The sequence below is a fragment of the Heptranchias perlo genome, chromosome 28 (assembly GCF_035084215.1).
Source record: "Heptranchias perlo isolate sHepPer1 chromosome 28, sHepPer1.hap1, whole genome shotgun sequence".
NCBI classification, from domain to species: Eukaryota; Metazoa; Chordata; class Chondrichthyes; order Hexanchiformes; family Hexanchidae; genus Heptranchias; species Heptranchias perlo.
In genome coordinates this window covers 21,233,896-21,255,608 of record NC_090352.1, presented here as the reverse complement: position 1 = coordinate 21,255,608, position 21,713 = coordinate 21,233,896, and the positions used below count along the sequence as shown (strand labels likewise).

The following is a 21,713-nucleotide window of genomic DNA, read 5'->3' as shown; positions in this document are numbered from 1 at the left end:
CTTTTTATGGTTGTACACTATGTTTTTTTTTCCTTTTTCAGGTTGCACTATCAGAAGCATAAATCAGCTTCGTTACTGGAAGTGGACAGGTTGTAGCATTTGCACGTTGAGCCCAAAATAATGGGTGTTGACGCTTTGAATGCAGTGTCCTGCAAAGTTGGTTTAATCCAACCAAAGACATTTTAAGTGCCTGTATTTACTTTGTATATATTTGTAAGGATATATCCAAAACAAGTCCGTCAATGCACTTGTGCCACATGCTAACTGCGTTTTTTTTTAAAAAAACAAAAAAACAAAAAAGTCTGCTGCCATACCAGCCTGGGTGTATAGAAATGAGGTTCATGAAGATTAACCGTGCATTCAGAAGCATTTTTTTTTCTGTTGAAACTTTTTGAACCCTTTTGAAGCTTGTCAAACTGTTTGCTGAGTTGCAAGAATACTTTAAAACAGTACAGTTGTATCAAATATGTAAATAATGTGTTGGAAATATGTGCTGTAGTGATATATACTGCATTTCTGACACCAATGGTCTGTTAAGTATTTGGAGTTGATGTGTATATGTGGTTCAGCACAATTATTATCTCTTGTTAATGCTCGACAGAAAAGGCATCAAACCTTTTGGAATTTTGAAGAAGACAAATGTATATTATAGTGCATTTCAGTACTGCTTGAGCTTGCAAGAAATGGATACGGAATTCAATGTGTAATTTACAATACTGCTGTCCAGCATAATTGCTTGCTTAGAAGAACTGTCCAGCGTCAGCTGCATTATATGTACGGCTTGCTGGAATACTGTGCACCTTTTTTTTTCTTCCCACGCCGTCGCCTTCCCCCCCCACCACCACCACCACAGTTGAAATGTGTATTTGCATGTGTAGTATTGTCTGCAAAATGTTCCACAAAATTGCCTTAATTACCTTCATATTTCTATTGGCCTTTTTGTCCTTTCCTGTTTGTAAAGCGTTGCAAATACATTGAAATGAATCCCCCTCTGATGCACAGCTTATTTTGTTTGAATTCACATTGCTTATATTGTTGGTATTGATTGTATAAAGAAAGAAACTCCACTGTCACAAAGAGCTTCACAAATGTGTGGGTTTCAGTACTTTCCACCCCAAAGAGTAAAGTGGCCCATGTAATCTTAATAGTACCAGGATGTTGCTTTGGTACACTTTAAACGTTAGTAACAAATTAGTGAAATTGGTCTCAAAGGTCTTAATTTTTAAACAAAGTTTAACACTAATTTTGTTGGTTTCTGCAGAATAATTGAGCTATAACAGAACACAGACGTTGCATTGTCTTTTGGGCTGTAATTTTGCTCTAGTAAAGCTACAGGCCAAATGAGGATAAACAACACTAGCTATTTATCTGCTGACATTTTTATATTTTGCTCTTGAGTTCTTTGCAGACCCTTGGTTCCCTCCCAGTTCATTCAGTAAGTTTTGAAATGAGCCTTAGTTATTTGCTGCACTGAACCAGAACCGCATTAAATTTTTGTCCACACATTGGTAACTGTACGGATCCAGACAGTAGTGAAAAACAGTAAAAAATGTGAACAGATCTCTGCATTGTTGTGTACTTTTGGACATTACATTTTTATTTCCCCAAGCAGCTTTCTTTTAATATCTACATGACACAACTTGGAACTTCTGAGGTTGGCTTAGTTTGGAAAATGAAAACATTTATTGGTTTTGTCAAACAAACGTTCAGATAAGCATATGGCCGGTTGTATTAGTGCTCAAATATGCTGGAATCAAATAGTTTATAGCCTGAAGTTACCTGTTATCTTTTATTTCTTCCTTAGTCTGTTAGGAGCTAACTCGGCACTGCATGCAAAATATGCAGGCACAAATTAGGCTGAATTTAAAATAAAAATACATTTAAGTCTGCCAGCCCTGATTGGAGTTGCAACTTGTTGCAGTTTCTGGTTGGTATGTTAAATATTCCATGGCGTACATGTTGCACATCTGTGGAGGTTCCTTATACTCCTCTGCCTTCTGATCTGAATGTGGAGATGTGTTGATTCAGAGCTATTGCATAAACTAAATTTGATTGCCTATGTAAGTTTGATTTTTAACAGTAGTCATGTTGCCTCAAATCTCAGTTCATTGGCAGAGTGCCTGAGCATTAGTTAGGATGCCCCATAGTTTGTTTAGGAAGGAAAAACTTTGTGACTTGTGTTGCTTGTATTGTTGCATGATTGTAATTATAGCACATTATTTTATGACAATCTCTCTCAGATTTCTGGAGTTTCTGTGCTTTTTGGTAAGATTTGCATATGCTTTTGCTGAATAAAAAGATCCAATGATTATAAGTATTGTATTTGCCTTAATTAGAATTATAATTAATGATCTGTGATGAATGACCTCTGCATCTGTCTGCATTTCATTTCATTGGGATTTAAGAATATGTAATATATTCGCAATGATTAATGTCAATTAAAATAAGTGCCTTTTGAAAGACAGTGTTCGTAAATACATGACACAATATGTGTGATTTTAAAAATTCAGAGTATTGCATAAAGAAACAAAAGATCATCAATTCTTGCCACATTCATAGTGCAATCGTGTGTATGTAACTAACTTCACAATTGCATCAATTTTGAAATTTCAGCAATCAAGAATATCCATTTTAGTAATACAAAAGCAAAATACTGTGGATGCTGGAAATCTGAAATATCAACAGAAAATGTTGGAAACACTCAGCAGGTCAGGCAGCATCTGTGGAGAGAGAAACCGGGTTAACGTTTCAAGTTGATGACCTTCCATCAGAACTGGAAGAAGTTGGAGATTTAACTTTTTAAGCAAGTGCAGAGCCAGGGAAAAAAGTGGGGGCGGATGTGGGGTGACAGTTTTAGGTGCCGAGGTGATCATGGCTAGCACCTCAATCCTTTCGAACAACCTACCTATTACTCAATCAAACTAATGAGTTTATAGTTCTTGTTCCTGCCTTGTCACTCTTGGAACTACATTAGCATCTTTCCAATCCGAGGGAACAGTCTCTGACTCTAGTGAGCTGTTAAAGAAATGGGCAAGGGAATCATAAAACACACGTCCCATCTCTTTATGGACCCTCGGGTGGATGTCATCTGTTTTGAGGTTCTTTATTCTGTCTAAGATGGTAACCTCATCTATTTCAATATTTAAAATTTTGCTCTTTAACATTGCAACTTTGGAAATGTAATACAGACAAATGTAAAGTACGTCACATAAGAAGGAAAAATGGGTAACACATATACTCTGTGTATGGTACTGAAACAACTAAGGAAGAAGTTGAAAAAGACCTAAGAGTTTTGGTAGACTTGACACTCAACATGTCCAACCAGTCAACAAAGCCAATAGCCAAAGTCTTGAACTACATAATCAAATCAATAGAATATAAGTCAGAGGAAATTAGAATCAAACTATCTAGTGCTCTGGTCGGAATGCTGTTTGAATACCATGTCCCATTCTGGTCACTGAGACATAAGAGAGACATTCAAGCTTTGGAGAGAGTTCAGAGAAGAGCCACAAGATTGGTCCCTGCTCTTAGAGATTTGAGTTATAAAGACTGAAGAAACATGAGCTTTTCAGCCTTGAAAGGAGACATTTGAGAGGTGATCTTATAAAGGTATATAAGATTGTACAGAAAAGGTAAATTTGGAAAATTACTTTAAACTGTGAGAGTAGGACCAGGGGGTAATAGGTTCAAACTAGTAAAGGGCAATTTAGGACTGATATTAGGAAGTTTTTATTACACAGAGTGATCAACTTGGAATGAATTTCCAGATGGAGCAGTGGAGGTGAAAAACCTGGAATCGTTGAAGATTGGTTGCTGCAGTCGGATATCTTGAGGGTCATTCTGAATGGATGAACTATGATGAGCCTCAAGATGATGATGGGTTTTCTCATATGTAATTATGTTGTCCACTTAATGAATTGCAGGGTGGTGTTTTGTTATAACATCATCCATGGTAACTGAAGCACTTCACAACGAGTCAACTTGTAATTTAGAGCCAGGAAATCCCATGTATATGAGCTTCAGCGCGTCACCTCGGTGTGAATCATGTGACCCAGTACATCTCCAGTAAGGACATCACAGTAACTGGACAACTGTTCCTATGCTGATATGTTGCCTTTCTGTCCAGCTTCTAACCAGTACTGGCATGTAAAAAATAATAAAAGAAAATTGTTTGCACACCTGAAATTATGATCAGACTTCTATAGATTACGCAACAAAATGGAACAGCATTAATCCTAATCAGTTAAGGAGTAACAGCAGCAAACTTCAAATTGTTTTGATGGGACAAAATATAAAAAATCAAGTCACGCAAACTTGGTTATAATTACAGTTTCTGGAGTAACAATTTATTGGACCAGCATGGTAATTTTTTTAATGTTTATCCCCATCTGCTTTTGTCTGCTAAAATTAATCGCATCTTGCCTCCCATAAACTGTTGCTCATATCCTGAGGAATACCATTGTGTCACATAAAATGCCATTAACTAGTCGAACTGCATTCTTGCATTGGGTGATGTAATTCAAACTTTTATTCTGATACTTGTTTGCAGTTTTTCCTCCCTCTTCATTTAGTGTACACATGCTATAAAACTTAGTTATGTTGTTAGATTAAAATTCTAAGTATTAGCTGAAGAGATATGTTGGAAAATTGCCTTTTTGTTATTGGTTGCTAATTGATGTGACTGACATTGGTCTTCAGAGTTGTAACAACAGCCCATAGAATGGAGACTACTATGTGCAGACTTGTTAAATCACAGGCTATAAAAAGCATAAAGTAGGTGAATGGCCTGTTCAATGATTTTAAAATTACTAATTTGGAAGAATTGACTTGTTTTAGATAAGTGTGCATATTTTTTATGCATTGTATGTATATGCCTCTTCTGGAAGGCTGAGAATTTTCGGATCATGACATCTCACACACACAAAAAAACAGATTTTCAAGCTTATTATTTTGCAAAAAGAACTCTACTTTTTAAACACTGAATTGTAACCCTACTGCAAAGGGGCAGGGCGGGGTTTCTGCAGTAGGGTTACAATTCAGCGTTTTTGCAATGTTTCTCTCCCAATTAAGGAATGCAAGATCTTTTGTTTATTTACGTAAATGTATACTGGGGTTCATTTTTGGGATCATTGCTTTTCTCAGCATATAATATGTGTGTGTATGTATGTGTAACATTTAGACTTGGAAATGAGGCAGAATATCAACATTTGCAGATGACACAAAAATAGGGAGTGTGGTAACTGAAAAGAACCGTAAACGACTTCTGGAAGACAGACAGGCTTGTGAACTGGGCATTTAAAAAAAAACATGGGATTCTAAGTTTTACAAATAGGGGCAGAGTACAAAAGCACAGAGGTAATGCTAAACCTGTACAAATCATTGGTTAAGTTGCAGTTAGTATAATTGTGTTCAGTTTTGGGCACCTTACGAAGTCAAAACCATGGAGAAGATATAGAAGGTGATTCATTAAGATGATACAGGGATGAGAGGCTTTACTTATGAGGAGACCCCAGAGAAACTGGTGCTCTTTTTATTAAAACAAAAATGATTAAGAGGATATCTGAGGTATTCACACTTTTGGGGATTTTTAATAAGTAAATAAGAAAAAGCTACTTCCACTGGTCATTGAGTCAGTAACTAGAGGGAATAAATTTAAGATCAACAACAAACAAAAATGGAGAGGTTAGGTGATTTTTTTTAACCTGTAGGGTTGTTGGGATATAGAATACCCTAAGGGAAACAGTGGTGGAAGTAGTAGCCATAATAGCTTTTAAATGAGAAGTAGAAAAATATTTGAAAAGTAATTTTTTTTGAAAGGGTAATGGAATGGGACTAAGTGAAATGCTCTTTCATTGAGCTGGGCACATGCATTATCTTCCTTCTGTGCTATAACAGTCTATGATTCCTTTAACAGTTGCAACTAAATCCAGGATATTTCCATTGAAGTTATGTGCTAATATTTTGTGTGAAAGTTATTAAGTGAATGAGTTTATTTTAATGTGTAAGATTTTAGATATATGTGTGTGTTTTTCATCGGCGGCAGTTTGCAAATGTCTGGCTGGGTAGAGGCCCCCATGACTAACCTTGCTGGGAGTCCTCATAATAATCATCTCTATAAGGGTCCTACATCAAATGAGTTTTCTCAGTCAAATCCCAATTCCTGCCCACAATTTAGCATTAAGTTTATAGTGTCACTTGGACCTGTCTCTGGCATTGGTGAAGGCACATTGGGAGATCTGACATGCTATATCTGGGCTGGAAGTGCCTGATGTACAAAGTGGAAACATGCTCCATTCCCAGTACTGGTGAGCAGAAACAAATTCATTGAGAAATCTGAATTAAAAAAATTACTCCCACTGACATTATCCCAAAAGAATAATGATCTTCTGAACTTTTTAAGGTTGTTTAGAGTATAGGGCCATTTTAAGAAATAAAATAAATGGAAAGCCAAAGTTTAAATGAGAACATATTAAATCTCTGAAAATACATAATTGGCAGACTGTTCATAACATTTATTGGGTGAATCTAAAAATCTATGAATATGAACATTGTGGGATTATGTAGATTTGTTTCACTATTATGCAACAATTGTTGACTGCAATTTTCAGGCTGTAAAATTTATTGCAAGAAATAAACCAGCCGTTGAGCAAAAAACCTTCTGCAATATTGGTTATCCTTTAGGTCCACCATCTTCAACTGAATATATCACTTACCAAAAATGTCAAGGTAAATGATAAGACTATTTGAGTGTTCCTTCCAGCTCATTTGTACTACATATTACACACTTGTCCAGGCAATTAAAAAAAAAAACATTTTTAAGGGCATTGTTAATCTTCCAGGTCGTTTTGGCAGGCTGAGCTTTGAAGCTGCTGTGTTGACATCAGGAATTTCATTGCAGAGATAATTGTTTATGCAGATACTATTCACATTTACATATCACAAACACCACCAAAAAGTTTGTTAAATATGGTTGGCCCTTTAGCTCCTGAGTCTTATGAAGGGGTGTGATAGGGTAAATGTAGGGAAGATATTTCCACTTGTGGGAGAGACCAAAACTAGAGCCATAAATCTAAGATAGTCAATAAATCCAATGGCGAATTCAGAAAAAAACTTGTTTACCCACAGAGTGGTAAGAATGTGGAATATGCTACCATAAGCAGTAGTTGAGGCGAATAGCATAGATGGATTCAAGGGGAATCTTGATAAACCACATAAGAAAGAAATATATGCTAATAAGGTTGGATGAAGAGGGGTGGGAGGAAGCTTGTGTGGAACATAACCACGGGCATCGACCTTTTGGACCGAATGGCCTGTTTCTGTGCTGAAATCTATATAGCCGCCCCGCAAGATAGTTTAACATTATATGCACTCTTAGACGACGAGGTAGTAAAATGTCCATCTTGAGCTGTGTGTTATCATGTGTACTGTATCGACTGTCCCACCTGTAGCGTACTTCAGAAACAGTTCAGCCGATGGGTTAAAGAATCAATGAGAGTAAACGGGGGCGGGAGTCCCTGACACCTGTCACTAGATGGCGCGCGAGGCACACAGTGCAAACATCGGGAAAAACGTGGAATACTTTGCAAAGTATTCAAATTAGGACAGTTAAGTAAATGCAAAACGAGTGACTGCAAATGTGTTTTAAATCGTGTATTATAGGTGTATAACACCGATTTCTGCAATGCATCTAGCACTATTCGCATTTTGTATTAGAATTTGGATATTGGACTTTTTAATGATTGGAAATGTTGACAAACATGAAACAAACACGATAATGCACTACTGTAACAATAATTCTGCTTTATTTTTTTAAAATCGTCTTCATTCCAAAAAACCACCAATCATTAACAGAAATGTTAGTATCTGAAGGCGAGCGGAATCTGTCCGTCCACCTGTTACTGTTTAATCAATTATAGAGATTTGATGCAAATCACCAATCTACTGTGTCACCAACTCGTTTTCTGGACAGTGAAAAGTTCCTAAATAACGCGAGTCCTGTAGAGCTGCTCACAAGACAACTTTACTTTTTTTAAAAAAAACCACCGGGTTTAAAACCATTTACTCAGATGTTGCCCTCATCTCATCTCCGGTAACCAACTGAAACTCCCCGGGGCTGCGCCATCCTGAAGTTGCCTGTCGTACAGGATACGTGTCATCGCGCTCCGTCAGTGCACAAACTCCCTTTTCCTGGTAAGTACCTTGTGTGGATTTATGGGGTTTTTCTTTTGCACAGTGTTTAGGTTTTAATGTAGTTTCTGGCTGGTTACAGAGAAAGTCGATGTTGACGGTTCCTGAAATCCCAGAGGGATATGAGTTGCTGCTGTGGTTTGTGTTGTCAGTTTTCCTGAGTCTCCCTAAGGTGAGGCCTGGGAATAATGTAGAGTTTTTCTTTGTCTGTTCCACGATCCCTGCACAATATACTTTCAGGGGAGTTCAATCCAAGAGAATACGAGCTCTCGGGGACTCTACTTTCTCGCTGTGGATCACTCCGCATAAATTTGCTCTCTTTGAAATCCCATATCCTGTAGTTTACGGACCTTTGGGAGGAAACTGACGTCCTTACCATTTGGATGTAACCCGTAGACTTGCGAATTGGACGCTTTCCAGTTAAAGGGAACACGTAAACATGTATTTAGTGGCCCGGTACATCCTTCAAACTTATCTCCGTGTTTTATATGGAAATTCCCAAGTTTAATACTTGCATTTCCGGACCGTTTTGAGTTCAAATTGGGTTTTAAGAACGCTTATTCTCCTGGTGTCTGCGGCAAACTGTTAAATTTCTCCAAAACAAACTCTGCACTTAAAATGGTGTTCATATTGAATTAGTGCAGAATTAATATAGGACAGTACTGGCCACTCATAAAATCACAAGATGAAATTTCCTAATTTAGAAATTTTCTTAGGAAAAATGAATTTTGACCTTTCAACAGATACTCAGCAGAGCGATCGACATTGGAGGAAATTTTAGGAGTGATTTATGTTGTCAACAAGTGAACCAGATTGTAAACCCGTTTCAATATATGGAGTAATGACATGTGTCAAAATAGACCATGTTTCTAAATCAAAACTAGCGGTAATCATTCCCAAGGGATGCCACTTGATACCAAGGTCCATGGATAGAGTCCTTTTGATTCTAGGGAAAATTACCAAAACCACAATCGTATTGGTCACCATTTCAAAGATCCAAGCTGCTGTAATAAATCTTCCTTGGTCACCCAAATATTGGCCTGAGTATCTTTTTGTATTAAAAAAAACTCCCATTCCCTCAAATGAAAATGTGAGTCGATGCCTGGATTAAATGCTTCTGGTGTTGGTCTTGAATTAGTACGTGTGTGTGTAGGAAAGAATTGCACAAGATGACACTCCCTTTCGGGTAAATATATTGCTTTTGCCCTGAGATGGTCCTGCTGCAATCATAAACCCATTGGGTGGATGATCAGTGATTTGTACTTAGGGAAAAATGGATAGAATCGGGGAATACAATCCTCAAAACACCAGTACAAATCTCGTGTATTAACAGAGTCACTTACTCAAGTCACCATAATCCAGTGGCCCTGTTTATGTTCATCCAATCATTGAGAGGTGATATAAACATATATAGAAAGAGAAGAAATAAATAATTAGTGCACAATCTTGTTGCCTGAATTAATGTTTAATATGATTAACATATAACTGGGTGATTTTATGTAATTTCACCAATCACATTTAGTATTTCAGCAATTTTGTGGAGAAGTGTAATTTTTGTTATGAAATAACTTTAGTTGTCATTCTGTTATCTCATGCAGGATTGTCATTTTTGTTATGTTCTTTGCTTTTATAATTTTTTAATTATTGGGAAATAAAGTTGAAGGGCCAAATCCCATATTGCAGGACATTAACAATGCTGATGAGGTAAATTAGGAAACAGTGAGTAGGTGACACCAAGTTTGGGTTTTAAAAGCCTGAAGACTGTACAAAGAGGTAAAGACTGAGAAAGAAAATGAATTACACAGTTTTCAGATTAAGGGATACAATGATTTAGAGTAGGAGACCATGAACATTCACAGTGGTGCTGCATTGGAGGCTTGCTGCTAAAATTAAGATACATGGTATTAAAGGGAATGGGGTAGTGTGGACAAGAAGTTGGTCAAAGGACAGAAAATGAAGACTAGTGGTTGATGGATGAACTGGCAGGTGGAAATAGTCATGCCTCCAGGACCCAGTGTTGCGACCATTGCCCTTCTGGCTCATGTGCATACAATGGATTATCTGAACTTGAATATCAAAATCTGTAGAAGAGAAAAAATTAGAACACGGTTAACTGAAGAAGATTGTAAATGATTTCAAAATAGTGAAGGCTAGTAGATTGGGCAGATAAACAGTAGAGAAAGGGGCAGTTCATGGGATTTGCTTTCAAAATGTCAGAGAAATATTGGATGACCTTTTCTGCCTGTTTACCCTTTTTAGGTAACACTGAATGACCTGTGGAAGAATATATGTCAAAAATGAAGTGGATATTAAGCACACAATTTATTGTGAGAATCAGAAATGTATTAAATATAGAAACAGCACAGTTACAATTTTAGAGATGTTTTTAAAGCTTTTTGCATTGAATGGGGTAGTGTGTGTATAGTTGTGAGTTGAATAGCTTTTGTCCATTGATTTTAAAAATGTAAGTGACAGCAGCTGCCATTATTTGTGCACCACGTAAGGAAGTCTTCAATCGTAAATTAGCATAGTTATGTATAAAACTTTCAGTATAAGATGCACCCCTCTCCAAAAAATGTCCAAAAGTGTGGAATGTGTATTATACACATATACTTAATTAAAACCAATTGCAAGAGCCTCAAAAATGGTGAAACCAGCCCTTGTTAAACTGGTTGAAGTGTAACACCTAAATTAAACTAACATAACTACAATAGGAAATGGGTGGGGGGAGCCAGTGGAAACATAATAGTAACAATAAAAAATTATCAATATTGTAGGGATTCAGTACTGTTGGTCCCTGTAGCCACTATCCACCAGACAGTTTCCTTCAGAGTCAGAGATTGTACCTAACTTTTAGCAGTGAAGTTTTGTGCTCCACTAGTGTGGTCATCCAACTATTCCACTTCAATTGCAGAGTGGCCTTTATTAGTTTACTGTAACCTGTGTCTTTCCCCAGAAGTTATTGTTAAGTGAGTTTTTATTGTAGCTTTTTCTTGATGGGTATTTCGTGGCATCTGACTGAACCTAGTGTGAAAAGAGAACATTTAACATGAGCAGGGCACCATCTAAAATTTCAGAGTCTTGACCTAATCCAACATCAGGGCCTCACCCAGCCATTCCTTGGAATTCGCTCCTAGATACACCTCCATTAGAAATTTTACTTTTAAGCATTATCGGCCTTTTAAAGATAATATCAGGAAGTAACTTGGTCCATTCACCATGCACGCAATAATTGCAGTGATCCACAACTTTTCCTGGGCTGTGTTATTGATGCAAATCAGTTTGATGCCAAAGGTCTGTTTGTACTGCATGTTGAATGTGAGTGGAGTCTCGGCACCGGTTCCAATGAAGGACCGTTCAAAATTGTTTAAGCTGCTATATGAAGCATTGAAACTGGGGAAATTTCTCTTCTAAGTCTGTGGGAAGTTTCTGCTCCATGCTATCACAGGAACCGCTTCCCAGTAGGTCCTTCACATCCTAAAGGAGATGCTTTTAGCGAAAGATATAACTCTGAGTTGGGACCTTTTTATTGACTCCTGTTGGCTTTGAGTACCTAACGATAAAACTGTGGTATGGATCATTTTCTGGAAAAAAAAATCATCTTTTTGCCAAGAGGATATATCTCTGTGGTGTGTGTTTTTTTTAAAGCCATGCTGTATTGAATTGGTGTTAAAATTGAACCAAAGTTGCTCAGCTGGTTTTAAACCTTTACAGTGAGAAAAAAAGACATCTCCTGATATCAGTAATGTCTGCCTTGTATTCCCTTCTGTCTGTGTAGTCATGTCTATAACTGAGGTTCATAATGGTTGTAAAATCTCACCTGTGTAGATGAAATTCAGTGCTGTTAAACCTTCGCAGAAATCTAACGTTTCAAAGGTAAGAATTTTAAGAGAAAATAATTGGAGGGGGGAAGAGCTATTGCATGGTGGATGACAAGCTAAACATTTTTTTTTGTGTTGACAGTGCAAGCGTATTATGTATGTCTGAGATTTATTCTTATGATTCTGAACATGGTGAGCCCTGCTCTCAGCTGGGGTGTTGGGAGCAGGAGGCAGGGATAAAATGCTTTTCCAGAAGGAATGAAAGGAGAGAGATGAACAAAAAAACAAGGGTGTAAGTGAACTGATGATGGTGTGTGTATCTTCTATGGGTTGTTTACAGAACAGCATTGACAGAAGCCTGGAGAATTAGATTGGGCTGGAGAGTTGATACAAAGCATTGGAAATCTTAAAAAGAGGAGAGATGATATATATAATTGTTACTTTTTAACATTTAATATAGAATGCTTTGACTTGTTTATCCCTTGAATGCCCCTCCCCTAGAGATCGGCACCTTTCTCTTCTATTGAAAATTACAGTGCATGAAAGGTCACATTGACCAGGTAGTATATGTGTGTTGTAATTTTGTTGGCTTGTATATGCTTAATGTGTTATCTGCAGGAAGGATCACAGGACTATTCAATACTGTACAGTAATTTCTATATAATGTTGACACTAGCAGTATAAACAACTTTAGTTCTGTAGTTTGTTGAAAACCAACGGTAGACATTTGAATAATGATGTTCACATGGATTAACATTCCACATATTGTGGCATTATCTGTAGGATATGATGCCTACTTAAAGTTAAGCAAAGATCAAGTAGTTTGTTCAAAACAGCCAGTAAGGCTGGTTTACAATATATTAGATTACATTTTATAGTGAGTAATGGTTAGTATTAGACATCTGTATAAATATAGCATTTTAGTTTTGAATTTTGCATGTCCCATATACTTTATAGATAGGCATGCAATGTAAAGATATGCATTCCTGGACTTGTAGATCTGCTTTTGAGAAGGAGAAGTAAACTACAGAAAATTTGCACTCGGCCAAAACAGTCTGAGCTCCACAGTTGGAGAAATGCTAGATGAAGGCACTGATAGTTGTATTTGTTGGAAATCTCTTTGGGTGGAAACAAACTGGTTCAGATTGTCTTAATTTCAAGTTGGACAACTAAATATATTTTCAAACTATATAAATTACTTCTGTATGCAATTGCATTGTACAAAACTAATGTAACCAGAAGCAGCTAATTGTTAGATTGCAGGGGAGACACTGCGGGAATATTAAATCTCTCATAGAACAAATTTCAATTCAGATGATTCTAGTGTTTCCAATGCTTGATATGAATGATAAAAAGACCTTTTGATGTGCCTTGATGATCATTTCTGTCTTAAACAAAGAAAGAGCTGAACATTACAGAATGCAATTCATTCCAGTTGAAGGGTGTGCCAACAAAAATGTTTCTCCTCCTTCAGCATCGGTATAAGTCATTTAGGTTCAGCGATTGTCTTGTATTCATTTTGCCTGCCTTTGCACATTTTTGCCAGTCTAGAACTTGCATAAACCAGTCCTTCCTAAAACATTGTCAAACAATGGAACTTAAGTATAACTGTCTTCAAAGGGTTGCAAGATGATCCAACTCTTGGTTAGGAAGGACTAAAAATGGTTGATGATGAAAAACCATACCTATACCGTTTAATCCACAGAATTACAGTTAGATTTTTTTTTTAAATCAATGTAGTTAAAAATACAGTTCCAACATGGAGATTGTCACCATTTTGCTGATTTAAGAACATCATTAAAATGGATACTGTATTTTTAGTTAGCTGTTTTACTAATAACCTGGACTGGAAACTGCTAAAATTATGCACTGTCCACTTCTCCCCCCCTCCCCCCCCCTTCCCTCATTTTCCAATCCTGAGTTACCTGGCCATTTGCTCAAACACAGCCTTGTCTAAAAGCGTGAGCACAACCAAGGTGCAACCATTGTGGGGCATGAAGGGGGACATATTATCTCTCCCTCACAACCCAGATATGTGTTCAGTTATTGAATGCGCAAGTTTCTTTTTGTTAAGGAAAGATAAAATACTTAGCTATACTGTGAAATAATTTATTTCATACAAGGAAGGAAGTTATGGTAAACCTTTTATAAATCACTGGTTAGGCCTCAGCTGGATTACTGTGTTCATTTCTGGGCACCACACTTTAGAAAGGATGTCAAAGCTTTGGAGAGGGTGCAGAGGAGATTTACTAGAATGGTACCAGGAATGAGGGGCTTAAGTTATGTGGAGAGACTAGAAAAGCTGGGATTGTTCTCCTTCGAGCAGAGAAGATTAATGGGAGATTTAATAGAGGTGTTCAAAATTATGAGGGGTGTTGGTAGATTAGATAGGGAGAAACTATTTCCACTGGCAGGAGGGTTGGTAACCAGAGGACACTGATTTAATTGGCAAAAGAGCCAGAGGGGAGATGAGAATTTTTTTTATGCAGTGAGTTGTTATGATATGGAATGCCCTGCCTGAAAGGGTGGTGGAAGCAGATTCAGTAGTAACTTTCAAAAGGAAATTGGGAAAATACTTGAAAAAGAAAACTTTGCACAGCTATAGAGAAAGAGCAGGGGAGAGATGGCTCTTTCAAAGAGCCAGCACAGGCATGATGGGCCTGTAGGCCCATGGGCTGAATGGCCTCCATTTGCGCTGTAAGATTCTATGAAGTGTAGATGTATAGACTTTGGAAAATATGTGCACAAATATCAAACTTTCCCAAATTTGCATCCAATTTTTAAACCTTATTACATGATGGCTCAATAGATAAATGCATTGTCCAGTGTGGAACTGAGGCATGCAGACCAAGAATGTCTCTGGTTCGAACTAAATGAACCAATATTAGCTGGAGTGGTAGTAGGGCTGTTACAATTGGTTTCAACATTCCTGAGTCAGTGTGGGCAAAAAAAGCTACTCAGGGTTCCCACTCCTTATCACTATCCAGCAACTGCAGCTGGAACATGTGCATGTGTAGATGTCGCACGGGGATGGGATCGGGTTCAGCTATGATGCTGTCTTTCAGTATTAATAGCTTTCCGACATTTGCACTCTGGGCTCACACATGAAGAATTGGTGAGAAGTTGGATCGTAGCCAGCACCCCCTGGGACAGGGATAGGCAAAAGTCACTACTTTCACCAGAGGATGATGAGAACGGGGGACGGGGAATTGTAGAATCTGGTATAAAAAGAATAGCATAGAAGTGTGCCATGAAGATTGGTGCCCTGATAAGGAAAACTTTACTTGGTCCTTCTGTATTCCACAGTTCTTCATAAGAGTCTAATCTGTGAAACATGAATCACTACAAAAATACAGATGATGTGGGTCTTTTCATGCAGTTCTATTCCTCTTGACAAAATGTACCCCATTACTGCTGTTGCTCAAATATCCAGAATGTGGAGGAGTTTATACGTCATGTATTTGTCCTCTGTACTTTTTCTCCTTTTAGGGAGTAACTGCTGCATTCCTGTGTGTGTGAAGAAACTAAAATTAAGCTTTGAAAAGTATGCATTGTGCTTTGTTGCATAATGTATCGGACTTGTGTCACACTATAGGGTAACATGTCTCTACAGGCCATTTTTGTGTGTGTGCCTGCGTTCGTGTCGGGGTCTTCAAGTCTCTATTTTAGTTGCACGTGAACTGGTTACAGGCTTACGTGTATGTAGATGCTTGGCACTCCCAGTAAAGAAGACTTTTTTAGATGGTGGAATTTCTGGTACACTGGATTGACTGTTCCATTGTAGAGCAGAGTTAGTTTCCTTTTCAAAGGCACACTTTCTATACATCCATAAGCAAATGACATTCTTTTCACTATGTCCATTTATGGGTAGTTTTGTACTGTGGACCTGTGTCCTCTAGATTTGAGACTACCTACATCAGTTACACTTGGGAGCCTTCTGGCCATTTGAAAGAGGAGACCTTCTATCAATGTTGATTGGATGCAGAGGAGAGCAGCCAGGGCAATGTTCACATCCATGGTCTGACTCGGTCCTCCTTTTCTTCAAATTTTAAAAATATAAATACTCTATTTTCACTTAAGCTCAAAAAAAAATCTTTTTCTTTATCGAGGCCTTTTTGTCTGTTTTCAAACAGCTTCTTAAACCGATCATTCACCATGAATAGTCCAGTCTCACATCTTAGTTTCTTGTAGCCTGAATCGATTTACGTTTTCTTGACTGAATGAAACCTTTGATCATTTTGTCCTAACCTTAGGCAAAAGTAGATGGTTCCCTCTGTTTCAGGAACCCAAGTGCTTAGCGGCCTGTCCACGCGTTCTCTTAATCCGAGTGCTGAGAGGCCATCCTACTTGTTCACCCAGACCAAATGATGCATGATTCATCTGCTGTTGGCTCACTTGCCCGCCTCGAATACCTGCCAGCTTGCATGGTCAGCTGATTCAACTGTTTCTTGTGGCTCACAATTCACTTACTTGCCCACCTGTCCTGAGTAGTTCCTGCCCTGACTGACTGCACACCCATTCCAAGTGCTTACCGGTTTACCTGCTCCCCATTCCTGCATCCTGAGTGTCTCCTAGCCTGCCTGCTTGCCTGCCTTCCCACGTAAGCACTTCCTGCCCCCCATTCCCTGCGTTCTCCTCTTCCCCCCCCCCCCCACCACCCCCCCCACCCCCAATTTATTTGCAGGCCCAACCCAAGTGTATATCTCAATCACCTCCTTTCCCTGCATGTTCCCCCCACCACCACCCCAATCTTACCATCTTTCCTGAATAGCTCTTGGTCTGCTGAAACGTTAAAGAGGAGAGCAAAAGAGAGCAGGTGATAAAAGTGAAAAGTGAAACAGAAGAATGAGCAAGAGATTGAGAGATACAGACATGGGTGGCATAGGCGGGGAGGGACGGCTGGAGGGAGAGAGAATGAAGAAAAGATCAAGGGGAAGGGAGAGAAAAGAAACAGATGGAGAGAGAGAGAGAGACTTTTTTAACATACATTAGTCTGTGCCTGTACCTATTTCCTTAGCTAAAGGGGACAAGAGACTGCAAGTATTTTTGGTGCGCCCCCCCCCTCAAAAAAGGATGAAAACTACTGAATTAGGTAGGTTTCGGTGATATTTACTCTTGATGATGGCAGCTGTGAGTGAATGTGGGCTTCAAAATATAAAACCAAAATATTTTGCTCCCACAAAATGAGTTGTGCTCACCCCTGGCCATTCCCAAAAGATACTGTGGCCATATTTAAATCGTGCTTGCTCCTCTCTGGCCTTCTATCAATCTAAAAATGGCCTGTTCTTCCTCCACAGTATCTCTTGCCTGCTTCTCTGCATCATTTGTTCTCACTGCTACTGCAAACTCTGCCACACTCCAGCACAATGCTCCATTCCTATTTCTGGCTGCTTCTGGTCCTGGGCCAGTGTGGAAAACCTGGACCTACGCTTGGGACATGGTTGTGTGTCCTGGATTACTTCCTGCCCCCATCTTCACCTGTCAATGGTCCCAGTTTCCCCCTTCAGTGCTCATTTGCCCCTTCTTGGTGCTCCTAGACCCCTTAACCAACTCCAGGACACTGCCCCCCAGAACATCTACATCCATTATGTTTACTAGTGGATCTCCTGTGATTGTTCACTGAGAATTACAGCACACGCTATTTGATCATGACAGAAGTATTATACCATGTAACACACAATGAGGATAATTTTGACTTTAGGCGTTAGTGTAAAACCGGCGATATTGGATCCGATGTCGTCTTGCATCTTTCCCGATTTTTCATTTCCATTCACTTCAAGTCGGGTTACACGACCAGGCCCTGCGTATAGGCCCAGGACCCCAGTAATGGCCCCGTTCCAGGAGTAGCCAGACCCAGGAATGAAGCACTGGTGGCAGCTGGAAGCGGAATGGAATGCAGCAGAGTCACTGGTGGTGGTGAGAAGTAGAAGCATCAGGCTGTAGGCAAAAGGCACTTTAGAGAAAGCCCAGCTCAAGAGGCTGTAAAAGTGAGTTTTAGATGGAGTGGAGGACAGAGGTGCTGGAGGGAGGGAAGTGAGTGCAATTTAAGTGTGGGCACTACAATTTTTGGGTGTGGCCCAGGCTAGACAAAACTGATTCATCTCTCCACTGCTTCTTTGTTGTCCGACTGCTTGTCCAGCATGCAGTCTTCGATGAGCCACAATTTCCTTCAGTTAAATATTGGGAAGATTGAAGCCTTCATCTTTGGGCCCACCACAAACCCTTTATCTTTGTCACCGCTTCCATCACAGTCCCTAGCCATTGTCTAAGATTGAACCAGACTGTTGGCAACCTCAGCGTACTGTTTGACCCCCGAGCTGAGTTTCTGACCCCCATATCCCTTCTGTCACAAATATTACCTGTATCTACCTCAGTAACATCGCCTGCCTCCGCCCCACCTTGGCCCATCTACTGCTGAAATCTTCATCCATGTTTTTGTCACCTTGAGCCTCGACTATTCCAATGCTCTCCTGGCCGGCCTTCCATCCTCGACCCTCTGTAAACGAAGCTCCTCCAAAACTCTGCTGCCCGTATCCTATCCTGCACTCAGTACCACTCACGTATCATCTCTGCTCTTGATGACCTACTTTGGCTCCTGGTCTCCCAGCACCTCCAATGTAAAATTCTCATTGTTGTGTTTAAATCCCCCCAAGGCATCGTCCCTCCCTACTTCTATAACCACCTCCAGCCTTATTCCCCCCCCCCACCCCCCAACTCTCCATTGCTATGACTGGCATTTTGGGCATCCTCCCCCTGTCCTTTTCTCCAATGGCTGTGCCTTCAGCCACCTCGTCCCCACGCTCTGGAATCACCTGCCTAAACGCCTCTGACTCTTCAGCTCCCACTCCTTTAAGACCCTCCTTAAACCCCACCTCTTTGATCAAGCTTTTAATCACCCCTCCTATTATCTCCTCCTTTAGCTCAGCATCCATTTATTTCTGATTACACCTCTCTGAAGCGCCTTGGGATGTTTTCCTATGTTAAAGGTGCTACATAAATGTAAATTGTTGTTGATTTTGTTTGAGCAAAGACCTGAAGCAAAACATTGTATTTGTAAGCCTGCTTTAGCTCAAGCCACATGTGCAGCTTTGAGAATAAACATCACCAAAAACTATCTAATTCAGTGGTTCTCAGACTTTGTTTTAGGCCGTGGTCCACCAAAAACTTGTCTTCCATTCTCCTTAGCTAAAGATACTTCTAAATCTGAAAAATAGTCTCTTGTTTTCACTTTTTCTGTTTCTGTGTCTCTCACTCTATTCTTCCACCCCGATCTCCAACCTCTTCCACTTCATTTGTAGCTGCTTCACTTTCTGAAGATAAATCTATGAAATGAGTAAAAGACATTGAATAATAGTCATGGAGATTTCAACTACCCCCAAATAAACTGGCAAGAGGAGGTAGGGGAAGGGGAAAAGGGAATGGAGTTTTTACAGTGTGTACAGGACAGCTTTCTTGCCCAGTACGTAAGAAGCCCAAACAGAGAGGAATCACTAATGGATCCAGTAATGGGAAATGAACTGGAACAGATAAGCAAAGTAAGCGTAGGGGACCGTCTAGGCGATACTGATCATAATATAATGAGGTTTAAAAATAATGATTGAGAAAGACTTAAGTAAGTCAAAGACCAAAGTAGTAGATTGGGAAAAAGCAAATTTTGAGGGGATGAGAATGGAACTAGGGAAGGTAAACTGGAAAAAAAAAATTGACTGACAAAGAGATAGAACAGTAGTGGGAATTATTTAAAATGGTGATCAATAGAGTTCAGGAGAAATATATTCCTCTCAAAAAAAAACCAAGAACAAACTAGCCAATGAGGAAACACCATGGCTGAATAAACAGACGAGGGTAAAATTGAAACTAAAGAAAAAGGCATGCTCTAAGTACATGGACAATAAAGGAGAGGATGACAAAAGGGAATACGAAGAGGTTAGGAAAGAAGTCAGAAAAGCAATTAGGAAAGCAAAGAGGAACTACGAAATTAAATTATCAAGGAATGTAAAAAGAAATAGTAAAGTATTCTACAGCCACATAAATAACAAAAGAAAAATCAGGATAGGGATAGGGCCACTAAGGGATGCAGAAGATAAATTCACTGTTAATGACAGTGAAATGGTAAAAATATTGAATAGTTACTTTGCCTTAGTATTTACTATGGAGACTAACAAGGTGGGCATGACATTAGAAGAAAAGAACAAAAATAATATAAAGAAATTTAAGATAAAGACACTTAAGATAGAAAGGGGGTGATAATTGATAAACTAATCATACTTGGATAGGATAAAACCCCTGGTCTGGATGGATTGCATTCATGCATATCAAAGGAAGATAAGATAGGAATAGTAGAGTCCCTATTACATATATATAAAAATTCATTAGATAAGGGAATAGTGCCAGAGGACTAACAGACAGCTAATGTTGTTCCTATATTTAAAAAGGGATATAGAACAAGTCCAGGGAACTATAGACCTTTGGTGGTAGGAAAGATAATGGAATCTTTACTCAAAGATGTAATTGAAAAACATCTAGAAACTGAAACTGAAAATATAATAGAGTAGTCAGCAGGGATTTCCAAAGCGAAGGCCAACCTTATTGAATTCTTTGAAGAAGGAACAGAAGGAGCAGTCAAGGGTAATGTAGTCGATGTAATATATTTGGATTTTCAAAAGGCCTTCAATGACTCATGACTAAGGTCAGAACATGTGGAGTCAGGGGACAAGTAGCAGAATGGATAGCAAGCTGGCTACAAAACAGTAGCTATTCAGACTGGCAAAAGGGAGGAAGTGGTGTTCCATAGGGATCAGTGCTGGGACCACTGTCGTTCACAATTTACATTAATGATTTGGATTCGGGAATCGGCAGTACAATTTCAAAATTTGTGAACGGCACCAAATTGGCGAATGTAGTTAATACAAAGGAACAATGCGAGAAAATACAAGAAGACGCTAATAAACTTCACCCCTTCCCCATCCGATGTGTCCCTCTTCACCCGCCCCCTCTCTTTTTCCCCCCCACCCCGATCTTCCGTTGCAGCGCCGGATGACGTCTTGCTCCCCCCCTCACGTTGCAGCTCCCGACGGCAGCCAGCCTGTCAGTCAGGCTGTCTGCCAGGCGCGAAACCTGGAGAGGATGTAAATCATCAGCAATCAACATGCGATCGTGTTGGAAACGGTAAGTTTTACTTAAGCAGGTTTGCCATGCGCACCTTCACCACCGCACCCCCCGCTGCCAACCCGTCACCATTACAAAATCGACCCCCTAGAACTGACATGATATACTTATCAGGAAAGGCTGAACAGCTGGGGCTCTTTTCTCTAGATAAGAGAAGGCGGAGGATATTGAAAGGGTTTGATAGAGTAGACGTAGATAAAATGTTTCCACTTGGGGAGTTGTCCAGAACAAGAGGGAATAAATATAAAATAGTCACTAATAAATCCAATAGGGAATTCAGGAGAAACTTCTTTACCCAAAGAGTGGTAAGAATGTGGAATGCGCTACCACAAGGAGTAGTTGAGGCAGATAGCATAGATGGATTTAAGGGGAAGCTAAATAAGCACAAGGGAAAAAGGAATAGAAGGATATATTGATAGGGTTGGAGGGGAGGAGGCTCGTGTGGAGCATAAACGCCAGCATAGACAAGTCGGGCCGAATGGCCTGTTTCTGTGCTGTAGACTCAATGTTCCTCTCTTGGGCAGATGGGCTGGAAAT

At 39.4% G+C, this 21,713-nt stretch overlaps 2 protein-coding genes across 9 annotated transcripts in view; both read left to right on the top strand.

The window, feature by feature from the left end:
- Positions 1-2,314, top strand: part of tmem248 (transmembrane protein 248) — a 38,878-nt gene extending 36,564 nt beyond the window's left edge. For all 4 annotated transcript variants that reach the window (XR_010968491.1, XM_068008195.1, XM_068008194.1 and 1 more), the window contains one exon: positions 42-2,314. Coding sequence is in view for 1 of the 4 variants with exons in the window: in XM_068008196.1 (XP_067864297.1) it covers positions 42-62 (21 nt within the window). In the remaining 3 variants the exon portion in view is untranslated. The remainder of the gene's footprint in view (positions 1-41) is intronic.
- A 5,633-nt stretch (positions 2,315-7,947) lies between these two features.
- Positions 7,948-21,713, top strand: part of LOC137344912 (rab effector Noc2-like) — a 162,086-nt gene continuing 148,320 nt past the window's right edge. For 3 of the 5 annotated variants that reach the window (XM_068008192.1, XM_068008187.1, XM_068008191.1), the window contains exon 1: positions 7,948-8,190. The gene's annotated coding sequence lies outside the window, so the exon portion shown is untranslated. Of the gene's footprint in view, positions 8,191-8,336; positions 8,360-21,713 lie in introns of those variants that run through there. The other 2 variants (XM_068008193.1, XM_068008189.1) reach the window with 2 other exon arrangements.